This window comes from Festucalex cinctus, chromosome 4 (assembly GCF_051991245.1).
Source record: "Festucalex cinctus isolate MCC-2025b chromosome 4, RoL_Fcin_1.0, whole genome shotgun sequence".
NCBI classification, from domain to species: domain Eukaryota; kingdom Metazoa; phylum Chordata; class Actinopteri; order Syngnathiformes; family Syngnathidae; genus Festucalex; species Festucalex cinctus.
Window position 1 is genome coordinate 24,315,332 of NC_135414.1, and position 15,425 is coordinate 24,330,756.

The 15,425-nt window shown below is 38.8% G+C and overlaps 1 protein-coding gene and 1 long non-coding RNA gene across 3 annotated transcripts; one reads left to right on the top strand and one right to left on the bottom strand.

The window, feature by feature from the left end:
• Positions 1-5,888: 5,888 nt before the first annotated feature.
• On the bottom strand, positions 5,889-15,333 carry LOC144017165 (uncharacterized). 2 transcript variants are annotated; one of them, XR_013283123.1, is made up of 4 exons: positions 15,203-15,333; positions 7,622-7,771; positions 6,677-6,711; positions 5,889-6,573 (listed from the first exon to the last, which is right to left on the bottom strand). It is a non-coding gene; the product is annotated as an uncharacterized LOC144017165 (long non-coding RNA). The 2 variants fall into 2 exon arrangements; XR_013283122.1 differs by having other exon boundaries at positions 5,889-6,711.
• Positions 12,434-14,161, top strand: serf2b (small EDRK-rich factor 2b). Its single transcript, XM_077518175.1, has 3 exons — positions 12,434-12,591; positions 13,543-13,651; positions 13,741-14,161. The coding sequence occupies exons 1-3, from the start codon at positions 12,585-12,587 to the stop codon at positions 13,811-13,813; spliced, it is 189 nt and encodes a 62-aa protein (XP_077374301.1). The 5' UTR covers positions 12,434-12,584; the 3' UTR covers positions 13,814-14,161.
• Positions 15,334-15,425: the final 92 nt, after the last annotated feature.

Sequence of the window (15,425 nt, forward strand, 5' to 3'; positions counted from 1 at the left end):
GCACCTAATTTGACACTTTATTTATCTGCACAGGTTTCACTTAAGCATCTTATTTTGCTTGCAAACATATTAGAGGTAGCTGAATAGCAGCAAAGACAGTGTTTGCATGGCTGAGAAAAAGCATATGAGTGACAGTGGTGGCAGCAAAAGCAGGTGAGTCTGACAAGCATAAGCCTATTTAGATAAATTCTTAAGCTACCACTTGAATGAAAGTACCTAACAGGAGGAGGAGGAGGTTACTGTGGGTCAAAGGAGCAAGAGCAGGTGGTATAAAAACGTCACAAGCCTTCAATGAAGCTTTTTTCATGGAAAACTAGTATCTACTTTCAGGGATTGCACTCTAACGTCAACAATTATTATGTAAGACAAATATTTTACAATGCAAGATTTGAGAATGATCCAAATCTGTATTTCCATATTTAAAAGTCCTTCCAAAAATAAAATCCGAAATTTGGGAAATTGTTAGCAAGTTGGTCTTACAGATTTCAGGTTTCTATGTTTGAATCTTGGCGTACATGTATGTTGTAAATTTTATTTCAGTGAACGTTTAAATGTACATTCTTAAGCTGTTATTGTGTGTTGCAACTTATTTTCCTTACTTCAGATTTGACTTTGAAGGGAAATAACATTACAAAAATCTAGCAGTTGCAGAACTTTATTAAATTAAAACAATTATTTTCCCTTATATCGTGTATTTTTTTAATCATGCTCTCTCTCTCTCTTTTTTTAATTTATTTATTTATTTATTTTTTCATTTGCGTGGTCATCAGTTGTTTGATAGTTTGTCGGAACTAGCCATTACAATAAAAAAAAAAAAAAAAAAAAAAATGCATCAGGTAATCGAGTAATTTGGTGGGGGGATTATTTGGGTTCCCAAATACAAAATATATTAGGTAGGGGACAAAAAGTGTAATGCTGCCTGCACTAGACACATGCCCTGACAGAAAACAAACACAGTGCAGCTCAACTACTGGCTACTCGTGCAGCACAAAGCGTGACCAGTTGTTTTTACATTTTGCACCTATACCCTGCCGAATGTGAACCAAAAACGAAGCTTCACACCAAACTCTGATTTCTAGCATACACCAAATGATACATTTATGTGGTTTTACTGGTAAAATCGGCTCTTCCGGGCAACCCTAACTTTGATGTGGAGGGGATTACCTCAAAAGCAGCAATATATGGACAATGAATTTATTTTAGCAATTGAATCACACCCAAGAAAATAAATAAATTTTCACCATAGTGATCTCATAGGGGCAAATTGGCAATGCACCACTTGCCACTAATCATCAGAATCATCTCTAGTTTGCGGTTAGGCACCTGCAGATTCACCTATTTGGGGATTTAAAAAATATATATTTTAATTTTTTAATTTTTATTTGACTTTGTTTTTGTTTTGTTTTTCATGGAGACCAACATACTACATAGAAACCCATTTCAATGGCAGCATAACCTTAGCATATAGGTAACACTGCTGAGCCCTTCCCCCAGCGCCTCATCAGGTTTTCAAGATTTAAGAGCGGACCCCTTGCAGCCACCTGCTCCTCTACCTGGCTTGTCTGTCTCATCCACTCATTGTCTGCGCTTCACCATCTGTTTCGCGGGAAGCGACTAATGCACATCGGGCCTCGTGGGAATGATGAGCCACACCTGAGGTCACAGAGTCCCCGGAACACCTGCAAGAAGCTCAGTTTGTTCACACTGTACACACTCTCAGACAAAACAAATGCCAATAAAGAGTACAAATATGTACCCTAAGGTACATACAGTATTGCTGGCAACTGGCAGAATCCTCATACCTCCAAAATCATCACTTTTCAGAAAACCCCAATATATCATATTCGTTCAGCTATTCCTACTGAATCATCACAGAGAGCAAACTGTTTTCAACACTTAAGATTGATCAATACTATGTAAAAACAACAACAACAACAACAACAAGGACACGCATCGAGTGGCTATAGATTTGTGTACAAATATTACATTTACCAAACTGTGACATGCGTTTTAACATATTATGGTACACATTTGCCTACAAATGGCATAATTTGTAAGGGTCCCAATGTGGTTTGTTTTGTTTATTAAACATATACATAAACACATAAACAAGTAACAAAAGAAAGTCAAAAGTAAAATAAAAAGAAACATACAATCAATGACAATTTACATGTTCAAAGGGAGTAGGAAGAAGTTGAAAACTTATCTAATCCTACCCCTTATTCTTTGTATCTTATCACTTATTTCATTATTAATACAGTAGGTTACATTTTAATTTAAAAAAAAAAGTATAATCCTACTCATATAGCTTATGTACATAAAATTAATAGAAATACACGATAATAATACATCAAGATACTCACATATACAATTTTCATTTCACTCAAATTGGTACATCAAAGAAAAAAAATCATTTCTACAATTGTACTAACTCATGTCTGATTTAAATAATGGTCTTGAACTTTGCTTTTAAACATTTTTTTTAAACTCAGCAAGTGACTTGCATCTTTTCGGCTCAGTACCAAACTTATTCCACAAATTAACACCTTTTACAGAGATACACCTTTGCTTAATATTTGTTCTTGTTTTGTTTTTTTATAGACACTTGTACCCCTTATTGCACCCAGTTTAAAGGGTCCAATAATGTACACTTGAGGGTACTGTTCCAGTGGCAAACCATTACCCCCTTCAAGGTACAAATTTAGCAAATGTCCCCATTATGTTACTTTAAATTCACTTCCTAGTACACCAGATGACCATGTGCTGGTATAAAATTATGTATTTCTCAAAATCAAGATTGCTGGCATACTTGCAGCTGCAGTTAGACAGTCAAGGCTTCACTGTGCAAAGTGCAAGAATTTCAAGGCTGCGTGTTACTTGCGAGGCATGTTGACAGTCGATTATTCACTGTGTGAAGCCAAGCATGTCTACCTATGTGGTCTGCTGTTGTTTTTTTCCTGGAAAACACAAGAATAACCAGCTTGTTTTGTGAGTGACACATTTGCACTTGGGGTAAGTGGAATACTACTCCACTAGATCCAGCAGATGATTAAGAACAAGTGTACAAATAAACAGTGGGGCCTTGACATAGCCTACTAGTGAACTGATGAGTTTTTCAAGAGCTGTCATTGCACTGTATGGTGGCAGTGAACTCAGCTCACTTCACAACAAGCTGCACTTGGGCATAGCTTAATAACAATCCCAGTTCAAATGTACTCTCAAACGAAACATAAAACAGAAAATTACAAATTGTGTATTTAAAATAAACCACATATTTTTTGCCTTTAGGCTATGTCCGCTAACACATCATGCGAAACGCCATAGAAATGCTAACAAATAGCATTGAAGTGGCAGAGCGATAATTTAAAGGGGAAGTCGACCCCAAAATGTTGTATGTGTCCCCACTAGTCTAAACCAGGGGTGTCAAACTCATGTTAGCTCAGGGGCCGCATGGAGGAAAATATATTATAAAGTGGGCCGCATCGGGAAAATAACGGTATATAACTTAAAAACGATTGCCGTCATTTATACGCAGATTTTCGTGGACCATTCCTAAATTACGGAGCTCAACTGTAATCATATTGTTCCGAAAAATAACACAAATGCAAATGTAATGTGGTAAAGCTTTATCGGTATACGTTCCGGACGTGTTAAATCCACCTGTTTTGCATATATATTGTTCCCAGAATGCATTGCGTGGCGATGTTAATGATGTTATAAGGACGTTAATCCTTGTCATATCTATTTGTGTTACCAATAATTGAATGTGTCGTATTTAAGTACCGTAGTTTAAGTTGTGTGTAAAATAATGACATCCAGGACGACGATTCCCCATACAAGTTGCATTGCTCATCTGAGGACTACTTGTGAAATTAAAAATTTATATGTTTTGATTGTGGTCGGCTGATTAATTAGTCCGACATTACAATTTATTTATTTATTTATTTTTACTTTACAAAATCATCTCACGGGCCGGATTAAAACCCTTTGCGGGCCTGATCCAGCCCGCGGACCGTATATTTGACACCACCGGTCTAAACACAGCATTCTGATTAATAGTGTATTTGTGAAATATGAGTTGAGCAGCAAAATCCACCCATTTTCACACATCTCAGGTGGCGGCCATTTTGCCATAAACAAGTGAGCCGTGACTGGTTGTTACCTGAGCCGTGAGCAACTGTGATGTTATTCTCGGGCGACAGCAGGTGGCAAAATGGCCGTCACCTGAGATGGATAAAAACAGGTGGATTTTGCTGATTAGCTCATATTCCACAAATGCAATTATTAGAATGCCGTGTTAACATTTATAGGAAAGGGAGAAAAAAATAAGAACTTTAATTTCATGACTGCTTGAGCCTCCTTTGGCAGCAATAAACTCCAAATGTTTCCGGCAGCTGCAGATCAGACCATCACAACAGTCAGGATGAATTTTGGACGATCCTCTTGGAAAAAATTGCACTTCAGCAAGATTCTTGGGATGTCGGGTTAGAATAGTTCTTATAATTCCATATCTGATAATAAAAGAAAACACGTGTTCCACCAGGTAGCTGTCCAGTACTACTACGACTTCACCTGCAGCGAAGCAGGCGTTATTCAGCACAAAGGAAAGGAAAAACAGTCTTCAAAGGAGAAAAGGTTGGTGCAAACTTTCAGTGTTTTTGAATTTCTCACATACACATAGACATAAACAACAGCAGTGCCTGGGCCCAGGTGTGTAACGTTTTACTGAGATGACTTTACAGCCGCCACTTTGACACCGAGTTCTGTGACACATCATCCCACGCATGAGCAAACAAGAGCTGCTCTTTCCCCGCACAACTCCAAAAAACACAACATGTGGTTTTGTAAAATAAGGTAATCATCTTAGTTACGTTCTGCTTGCAGCACGTTCTGTCTGAGAACGTCACGCAGTAGACAACAATAAATGGAGTGTGCAGTCGGGAGAGGATCTGGTAATTGGGAGCGGGAGTCCGTGTCCTTTTAAAACCACAGGGGCACCGTGTGACAGAGTGATCCAATAAAAAGTCAGACCCCAGACTACTGAAGCGTTTATATCGAGGGACCAGGAAGTGGAGTGTTATTGAGAGCTTGTTTAGACTGACTTTGACTCCTCAAAGAATGTAGCCAAGGTCTAAAAAATAAATCTGATTTTGCACTTTTAGGTTTGGTTTCGAAATAATGATGTCACTTGTTTTTCTGGGTTTTAGTGGTTAGCACATCTGCATCACAGTTCTGAGGTTCAGGGTTCAAATCTCTGCTCCAGCCATCCTGTGAGGATCTTAGTTTATTTTCTGTATTTTAAAAATATCATTTAATTTACAAAAATAAACTCTGATTTTACATCCATCCTTCCATCCATTTTCTTGACCGCTTATTCCTCACGAGGGTCGTGGGGGGTGCTGGAGCCTATCTCAGCTGGCTTTTGGGCAGTAGGCGGGGTGCACCCTGAACTGGTTGCCAGCCAATCGCAGATTTCACAAATATTTGTCTGTTATTTCATGAAATAAAATGTAAAATTCAACTTTAAAACCCTTTAAAAAAAAAAAAGGAAGACAAATTTTCATTTAAAAATTTACATTTACTAAGAAATTAACAGTAAAACATTTGGAATTTTGTCAGAATTTCTTTGTGAATTTACAATATTTTAAAAGTGAAAATAAGTACAATTCTATAGATGGTAATATTCATTGTATTAGCATTTATTTTGAAATGACATCTAATGAGATATACACTGTAAAAAAAAAGAAAGAAAAAAAAAGTAATATATATATATATATATATATATATATATATATATATATATATATATATATATATATAAATTACTTCTTTTTTTTTTTTTTTTTTTTACTATATATGATTTTTACAGTGTATATTACTTCTGACGTCGCACTGCTTCAAGAAAGCCGCCCCATGATGCTTTTGAAGTCTGATTAGAATTTTCTGTCACAAGAAGGTAATCGCGTGTGAAAGGACCTCACAAAAGTGCTACAACCTCATCTTGTCTCTGAATTTATTACCCCTCATTGGATGTCTATTCTTCAGCCGCACGACTGGAGCCATCACGTCCACGATCGAGTGGGCTTCCAGCGGCTCTGATGACTCATTTGGCCCACAGACGTCATCCAACTCAAGGCAGGTGACTTTTGGTGTCTGCACGACATCATTATAGTGTCTCCATTGAATGCTTTGAAATACACTCAGTGGTCACAATATTAGGTACACCATCCATTGAGCTCCAAAAGATGTATCAAACATTTTGTGGCAAAGATAATAACCGAGGAACAAAATACATTCATATTGTGGTTGTAAATGGCTGCAGCCCGGCAACTCAGCATTAACAACATTGTTTATCCTCATCACATTGGCTTTTATGGACGCTGCGACTAAAAGAAGTTTCTAATTTCGACTTTCATAATATTTGTCTCTACTGTGTACTCTCCGGGGGGAAAAAAAAATCACTGATGGTAGTATTGACTCCTCCAACCAAGCAGAGTGGGAATTGAACATCCCGATCCAGTCCGCTGTGCTTATCCTCATCATCTCCAGATGGTTGAAGGCTTCCCATGTGACCTGCCACACAGTTCACTGAGGCTTGTTGCCATGGAGGATACTCCCAAGTCTGGGATGCTACTTATAGTGTCACTCTGCTGGGAGTGTCTGCTGGTTTACTTACTGTACATTGGAGAAGGGGACTTTGTTCAATTGGTTCTGTAGAAATATAGAAACATTATGTCATTATGAGCATTTTCCCCCACACTATCTTTTAGCAGTGGTCACCAACTCTTGCAACACAGTGATACCAAAAGGAATGTTTGACAAAGTAATTCCTGGCCTCTTACGTCCCAATGTGAAAATCAATAAAGTCCTCTTGATGAAAACATTTCATCATACAACAAAATGCAAATAAACCATTCTTCTAAGTATCTAAGTATTATTCTACCCTGTTAGTCTGTGAAGGTTCTGTTTTCTAAAAAATAAAAATATGTCCCATAAATCCAAATTCCATATGTGACAACAAACTTTTTGAGGGAACGTAAAGAGGAAGCCAACCTTAAATATTTTTTGACAATAATGTTTTATGTGACCCCATATAGTCTAAACATGACATTCCTATTAACCCTATTAATATTACATTTGTGGAATATGAGTTATGCAGCAAAATCCAGCCGTTTTTAGTCCCTCTCACGGGGCGACCATTTTGCCACTTGCTGTCGACTGAAGATGACATCACAGTTGCTCATGGCTCAGGCAACAACCAATCACAGCTCACCTGTTTTCTGAACCTGAGCTGTGATTGGTTGTTGAGACCTGAGCAACTGTGTTGTCATTTTCACGCGACAGCAAGTGGCAAAATGGAAGCGGGTGAAGGCTTAAATCACCTTCCGTCTTTCTCCCTATGTAAAAATGTAATCTTGAGACGTGTTTGGTCGTTACCTGAGCCTTGAGCAACTGTGATGTCATTTTCACTCGACAGCAAGTGGCAAAATGGACTGAGAGGGATAAAAACAGGTGGACATATTCCACAAACGCAATATTAATCATTTAATTAAATGATTAATAAGCAAATAAATAAATAAATAAATAATGCAATTAATCCCTTTTAAAGTGGCATTATTACATCATGTGGCTTGTCACTTCCCAGTGTGACGCAGGTGATAGTATTCAGGTACGAGGCCAAAAAGATTTACACGGTGAACTTCTGCCGTGGAAGAGCGAAGCAAACACGATGAGTCAGCCAGGAGACGGTGAGTTCATTCGCACGTGCAGCCTGGAGACACAAATGGAATGAGAGGGAAAACCAGTGGAAAAATATTAACAGCAGCTATCTACACAGAAACGTAAGACTCTTATTTTTAAAAATCAATTTAATGTTGGACCAGATATGATCCAGTAATTAACCACCCCACCGCCACCCCGCCCTTCCCCACTCCCATACTATGCATGAGGCTATAAATGGTTGTGTTACCCTGGCAACCATTTGAACACTCATGGTCTGGACAATGTCAAGATTTAATTTTACTGTCGTAATGACTTTTCAGTATACTCCATTTTCTATCTCGGTTTCAGTCGCATCTGCAGGCGCTGTTTGCGCTTGGTCATGTGGTAAACACACACCCAGGACTTTTTAACAAGAGCCTGTTGCATTTAGAGAAGAAGTGATATGCTCGTTCGTTTTTGGTCCCGTCAGACATGAGCAGCAGCAGCGGACAGCGGCTGGTGTAATTTTAGCACAAAATGAAAAGAAAAAAAAAAGCCATCATTTTCTCCTCCGATGGGCGCGTTTGCCTCAAAAAGAACATTCAATTAGTGTCTGGAAAGTGTGCAAGAAGTGTTAAAAATAATAATAATAATGCAAAGTTCCGTGATGCGCGCACGTTTCTGCTCAGATAATAAAATGATATAAAATGTTGGGTCTAAAGAAGTGCAGTCTTCAAGGCTCTCGGCTCATTATTTTAGTCACATCATTTCCTGTGCAATCACATAAAGAATTTTGACATAACAAGGACAAATCATAGCTTTCTCGTGGGAATCGGCACTGTGGAACCTCTACAGTTGAACACACTTGGCTGTTCCAAAATATCCGATGTTCCCCAAATTATGTTGTGACCATTGGGTGCAATTTGGTGCAAAAGTGCAACGTGAATAGACTTTGATGTTAGACTTTGTTAAAATGGTACATAAATATATACTGTTTAAAATTATGAAGCACATAATTAACCTTAACCCCATAGCCACATGGAAGTTGAACATTTAGCTATTTTATCAGATATGTATTAGCTTTTTCTTGTACTTGTGTGACATTTAAAAATGTTCAATATTAATTAATCAAAGATGCTCTTCATTGAGTTTTATTATACAGCAGTTCATAGGGATGAGTGATTAAGGCCTTAACTTAAAAACTTTTTTTCAGTGGTTGTATAGTAAAATAGTTTCCAAATCCGTAACGAATCGGATTGTGTTCCACCAAACACTTTCCCCTGTTTTGTGTATTTTTCATGTGGCTTTTATCTGATTCATTTTTGTTTTCATTTAAGAGTGTTAAGCTCTAACAGTTGCGCATGTGAAATTGAAGCCAGCCTCTTGCTGGATTGATCTTTTGCTTCCAAGACAAAAGGTCAACCAGTGCAACATCTGCACAACAGGAGAGATTACGCACGCGTGTCTTCTTTTGTCCCAAAATAACTTTTGATCAAGGAGGGACGAGCGACGTCAGGCAGTGAGACCGCAGCTTAACTCATTCACTGCCATTGACGGATAGACACGTCAATGGGAACGGAATTGACTTAACTCATTCACTGCCATTGACGGATATACACATCAATGGCAGTGAATGAGTTAAAAAAAAAAAAAAAAAAAAAAGGTGGGACAATAAAGCCCTGCGATTTGGGGAAGGTCATTTTTGTCTGGATCGATTATCTTCTCACTCTTCTTCTAAGCATAACATTCCTGTTTTGAATCCAAAAACTTGAGTGATGCCTATCAACAGGAAAATAAATGATTCTGATATGTTCCCGTGAAAGTAGAACAGATGATCACATTACATGCCGTGCTGAATCAGACTTCACATCGCCAACACGACCTATTTCCTGTTAACGCATTAACCCACTTTTAATGTTCTTTTACACAATGACAACGATGTAAAGGATATGCTGTGCACAAGTGATGAGAACAAATGGTCGGTGATGCGGGTCACTGTGTTGCATAACACATAAGGCGATGATATAGTCCCTACGGCCAAAGAAAACACGGAGGAAGCGTAACTCAACACAAAGAATCAGGGGAAGTATAACATCTAAAAAATGTGTTGATTTTGAAGTAAAAGTGACATTTTTCTTCACAATTTAAAACGGTTCCCAGCTGTCTTCATCTGCGACATGCTTTCATTAAAAACAACAACCCAGTGATCAAAAAAGATGGCCTAATTTACACCAGTGTTTCCCAGCTTGTATTGAGCCAAGGCACATACTATTTTGAATTATAAAAACATGTCACAGTGCACCAAGCAACCAAATGTGTCACAAAAAGTAGCAAACCACCGCCTAGTCGCAGTTCGCTATTATCAAATTCAATTTTTATGTTCATCTCTTTATTTACTACATCTTATATTTATTTACTGATGTAAAATGTATTTACATCATCATTTACTTGTAAAAAAACAAAAAAACAACAACCTTGTATTCGCACTTCAAAATGTTTCTTTTGTTCTTGTTTACTGCAAAACTGATGTTTATGTTTATGTACAGGCTAAGCACTTCCTGTTCTTAAAGCGCTTTATAAATAAAGTTGAGTTGAGTTGATGCACACACTGCTTCATAATCAGGAGTACGGTGCATTTAGTAAAGTGCGTGTCACAGTTTTTGACTCAATTATCAGTAGTTGCGCTACCTAGTGGAGATACTTGTGAACTGCAAGCAAGCACCTTTCACACAGATTAGTACGCAAAACAGTGGCGCCTACACACATCACTATGGAATTCTGTGACGTATGCTAATTTACTCTTTGCACACATCCACTACTTCCTGAACTCAACACCACGCCTTCATTTCCTGTCTTTCATGAGTGGACAAGCTGATTAATCCAGGTGTGCTTGATCTCAGTAACTACAACGACATTGGCCAGACACACCTGGATTAATCAGTTTGTCCACTCATGAAAGACAGGAAACAAAGACGTGGTATTCAGTTCAGGAAGTAGTCAAGCTGTGCAAAGAGCCCCATTGTACTACACTCGAGGTGGAATGGTTTTATATTTTACACAAACCCAGATTTGAAACTTGCAGCCATATGAAGAGTTGCCAATAAAGTGTAATGTTGTCCAAATAACCAGGAGATACTCATTGCATGTGGAGACCAAAATAGTTTGGTTGAAGCGTCAAAGCGTATCGGGCCACAGTCGCGAGCAGCTGTGGAGGAGCAAAACAAGTCGGAGGCAAACATGCTGTGTCGCCAGCGGCCTAATAAACTGGACCACACTTGCTCCACTACATGCTGTTCACTTTCTTCTTGCTCCAGCACGCAAAGAGCAACACTCTGATCCCCGTCTCTGTATTTGATTGCTTTGCTGTCTTCAGACAAGGCAAGAGGCTCGAGACGTGTGGTGACTCCCAGCACCACAAAAGTCTATCTTTCCCTTCTCTCGTGACGGTCAGCTTCGCTGAAATTACAATGCAGACTGCAGTTCAAAAGGTTTCTAAGGGTTTGTATGAGTCTACATATCAATTTCAGTTATGTGCTGTAACAAACATACTGTTTACAACGGTGTTTTCCAACTTATTGGGCCATGGTCACCACACACCAGCAAACAAAAATGAAAAACTGTCGTAATTTTCCTTGCATTGCAGTTGAGCTGAAGCCTTTCCCAGCTGAGGGAGAGAACTGGGAGCTTTCAGCCTATTGAAAGCTGTGATATGATTGTGACATATCATTTAAAAAAGCCAACATAAATAAAGCTATTTGTTCATTTGTACATTATTTTAAGAACAATTTTAAGAATACAACAACCCCACCACCTTTTTTTTTTTTTTTTTTTTTTTTTTTTTTTTTTAAACAAAGGTGCATTTTTTTTTCCTTTCGATTAATTTATTTAGGGAAGACAGTTGTACTTCCCAGAACATAAGGCACAATATTAGAACAGGGGTGCTCAAACTTTTTCCTAAAAAAAAAAATTAAAAATTAAAAATTAGGGTGGCCATAGCCCTGTATTCCACTAGAATAAATCAGCCCCCTGTTGTCCACATTCACAATTTAAAGCATGAGTAACAGGTAATAAGATGTGCAGTGTTTACTTGAGTATCTTAGTTAACCATTAATGTGATATGTTCACAAATCAGACCTTGACACCAACAGAAGAAAGTTAAAGAAAATATTTTTTTATTCTAAAACTGAAATATCTTAATTCTAATATCTTAATTACAAAGAGAGATGTTGTTAGTGTTGTAGTTGCTTTCTTTTTATTATTATTATTTTTATAAGACCAATTTCTTTATTCTTTATATGAAGTTTTGTAGTGCAAGTCAATACATTTGAATATTCCCTTGATTGCCCTCATACTAGCAAGACCAGCAGGGTTGCGTGTTATTTCCATTGTGTTGGTCAATGCTTCCCCCTGTTGGTCAGACACTGTCAACGGATTTGCTCCAAGTGCAGCATAGGGGGGAAATACCAGAGAAGTATGTTAAAATCTTTCTACTTTTCAGAGCATTATCTATTACTTGATCCATTGTGAAAGTGTGTAAAGGTCGGTTTGTCATGACCATATTTGCATTTATGAATAAAAAAAATGAGCCATAAATATTAACAAATGAATTCTGAAAGGTATTTGTGAGTCTTGTTCCATCTTTGTGATTCTTGTGAAGCAATTACAAATTGGTACAATAATGGCTCCATATAATTCCTGTCTCACTGCGCATGCGCGCTGGGAACCCGGAATGTTCTCGTTGCCGAGGCCTGTCTTGTGCGCAGACGCAGTTGAGGCGTAGAACAAGCAGGCGAAGGGAGCGACTGGCACACCGCAGAGGGACAATTTGGCCCTTAGGCTGAGCATTTTGTGGATTTGGGTCGACAGAGGCATCGATTACTAAAATGACCAGTGGGTATCGACATATATAAATTTACCGTAAGGCATTATATACTTCACAGCAGCTGCATGCCATTTTCGCAGACGAGTTCTGGCGCCGTCTAATTTCTGGAATAGATGTCACGTCTTCTCGCGGGGCTTGAACGTTTTCAAATGTATCCATAATAAGCCCGCTTATATTTATTTGTTTCCCTCTTGAGAGACACATAATACGATCGGTATCTGCGAGTTTAATAGCATTTTTCGTTAATCTGTTTAGGATTGTCTGCTGTAGCTAGTTTTTGATCTGCCTATAATTGACTGAGACAAATGCTCTTGAAGCGCATCTCTATAATCTATAGCGTCGCATTGATCACTTAGAATGACATTTTAAAAATAATGCTCGTTAAATAAAGTACATTAGGTTTATATCGGGTGTGTCTAACTTGTTTATTGTGTTGTAGCCTGCTTGACCTGTTCCTTGTGTTGTTGTGGTTTGAGCTATGAAGCTGCTCCACAGCGCCCTCCTGCCACGTCGTCTGCTTTTATACCCTGGAACACTTGATTCCTCCGTTTTACGACACAACACAATTCGGAGTTACGAACGTCGCTTGGCACAGTTAAAACCATACTTGCTGAACCACCCACCCGCGCCCATTTAATTGTTAAATATTTATAACCTAGGAATGTTTGTACCATAACTATTCAACTCTGCAAGCAACAAGCATAGTGTTCCCTGCCTAGACGTCCCCCTCAAAAAAGATTATAAGAGCTTGTTACTAGTGACAGCCAGTATAAGCAGATATTGATTTTTTTAAAACGATGGTAATCAAACTGGTAATGAGTCTATGTCCACAGTGAGAGCCTGATGTGGACCGTGCCACAGAGCATTCAGACTGCTCGAATATACAAAGAAGAAGCTAGGCTAGCAGTTAGCTCATCGTGCAACTACATTGTGTTTGTAAAGCCGTATTTGTTTTTCAGGGGGAAATCAACGCGAGCTTGCACGCCAAAAGAATGCCAAGAAGGCCAACGAGAGCGGCAAGGGGAAGAGAAATGACGACGGGCTCTCGGCCGCCGCTCGGAAGCAGCGGTACAAGACATTATGTCAAGAAACGCCTAATTGTGATTCAGCGTTAATTAGTTTCATCCTAATGACACTTCTTGTCTTTTCCCCTCAAGGGATGCTGTAATAATGCAGCAAAAACAGAAAAAGGCAGATGGCGGAGAGAAAGACAACCCAAAGTCCAAGTGAAGAGCTGATTTCATCCCGTATTCAGCATCCTTCCTGATAAATATAAAAGCCAGTCATGTCTTTTTTTCTTTTTCTTTTTTAAATATCCAAGACTCAACATAGAATTGAGGCTACATTCTCTCCCTATGGCAAATGATTATGGAATTTTATTTAACTTTTTTTCTGGGGTGAATTTGTTCACCATTAACCCACACTGACGCCAAATGCATGCAGAGGAGCGTCAGTGCTTTTAGCAGCAGGAGAAAGATGAACAATTGTCCACACAACGCGTCGTCGTAGCTGTTGTGTATTTTCTTGTACAAAACATGTCTCCTGATGGTTACAAATAAAGAGTATCTTTGTAGATCATGCTCGCGTGGCTTATTATGATATATTGCATTTGTGGTGAATTGTGCTGGGTATTTTATTTTAAATTTAACTTAACTGAAATCTGATGACAAGCCACCAGGTGGCAGCAAAGACCGGTGAGAAAGGAAACGGTGGTGGAAGAGGACAGGAACTGGAAAGTACCTGGATGCACAGTACGATATTATGCTGCATTCGAGGATGGTCGGAAGTCGGAAATATCCGAGTTCAAACCAGGAAGTGCGTCCGGGAACGCCCCCTTGAACTCGGAAATTCGACTCGCGAAGTCGGAAAAAACCAAGGACGCCGACTTCACCTGCGGACTACAATGTGACGTCACTCTGAATGGCAAAACACAATTTACTGAGTATAAAACTAGATTGCTTTCTTCATTCATAAATATTCACCATAACTTCATGTAACCCAACGTACGTGACAGTATTGCCGCTATATCCCTGCATGAAATTATACGGTAAACTACTTAACTGTATTGAATGTTTATGAAATAAGATTAAAACAATAAATGAAGCAAAATTGCAAAAAGGTAAGTTTTCTGGAGGTCAAATTGAGTTTTGAGGACCAAAATAACAGTTTATCACTATCCGCCAATTTGGTTGTTTACCTTCACCTCGAACGCTTTGAGGTCGGAACTGGGAAGTTTCAACTCGGATATTTCCGACTTCCGACCATCCTCGAATGCAGCATTAGTTCTACCAAGTAGATGCAGGTAAATAGAATGTAACGGGGCTTAAAACTGGGTAACGGCTATCTTAAACCATCCTCACTGAAGTCAAAGCACACACACCATCTGCTGGATCCCCCCACAACCCCAACTTAGACATCAATTTTACATTTAGATAAAACTAAGACTCGGTGTAGAAAGAATTATAGAGCGCAAAGCTCTGTCAAAGGTTAACTTTCTATCCATAACATTTTGTCGTTTGGGTCTGCGGTGAGCAGGAGCCTATCCCACATACAGCCACTAGATCTGCAAACCTGTACAGACTGGGATGTTGCTTACCCATTAACAATGACAGTACTCACCTGTAACACATTAGCATGCGTTCAGTCAGAGCAGCATGAGGGGATGCACTTTTCATCTTCTGCTTCACGCTTGTTTGATGATGCCAACGTCTTCAAGACCACGCATGACTGACTTGTATGATGGGCTGTGTGCTTTTCCATTCTGGTCACGTGCCTCAAAAGTAGCTACAAGCACCCCACCCATACAGCTACACAATATCGTGTAGCATAGAAATAATACAAA

What these genes read in the sequence shown, in the direction of transcription:
- serf2b (XM_077518175.1), top strand. An exon ending in GCCGCCGCTCGGAAGCAGCG is followed by an intron (nt 13,652 to 13,740) that starts GTACAAGACATT and finishes TTTCCCCTCAAG; the next exon opens with GGATGCTGTAATAATGCAGC.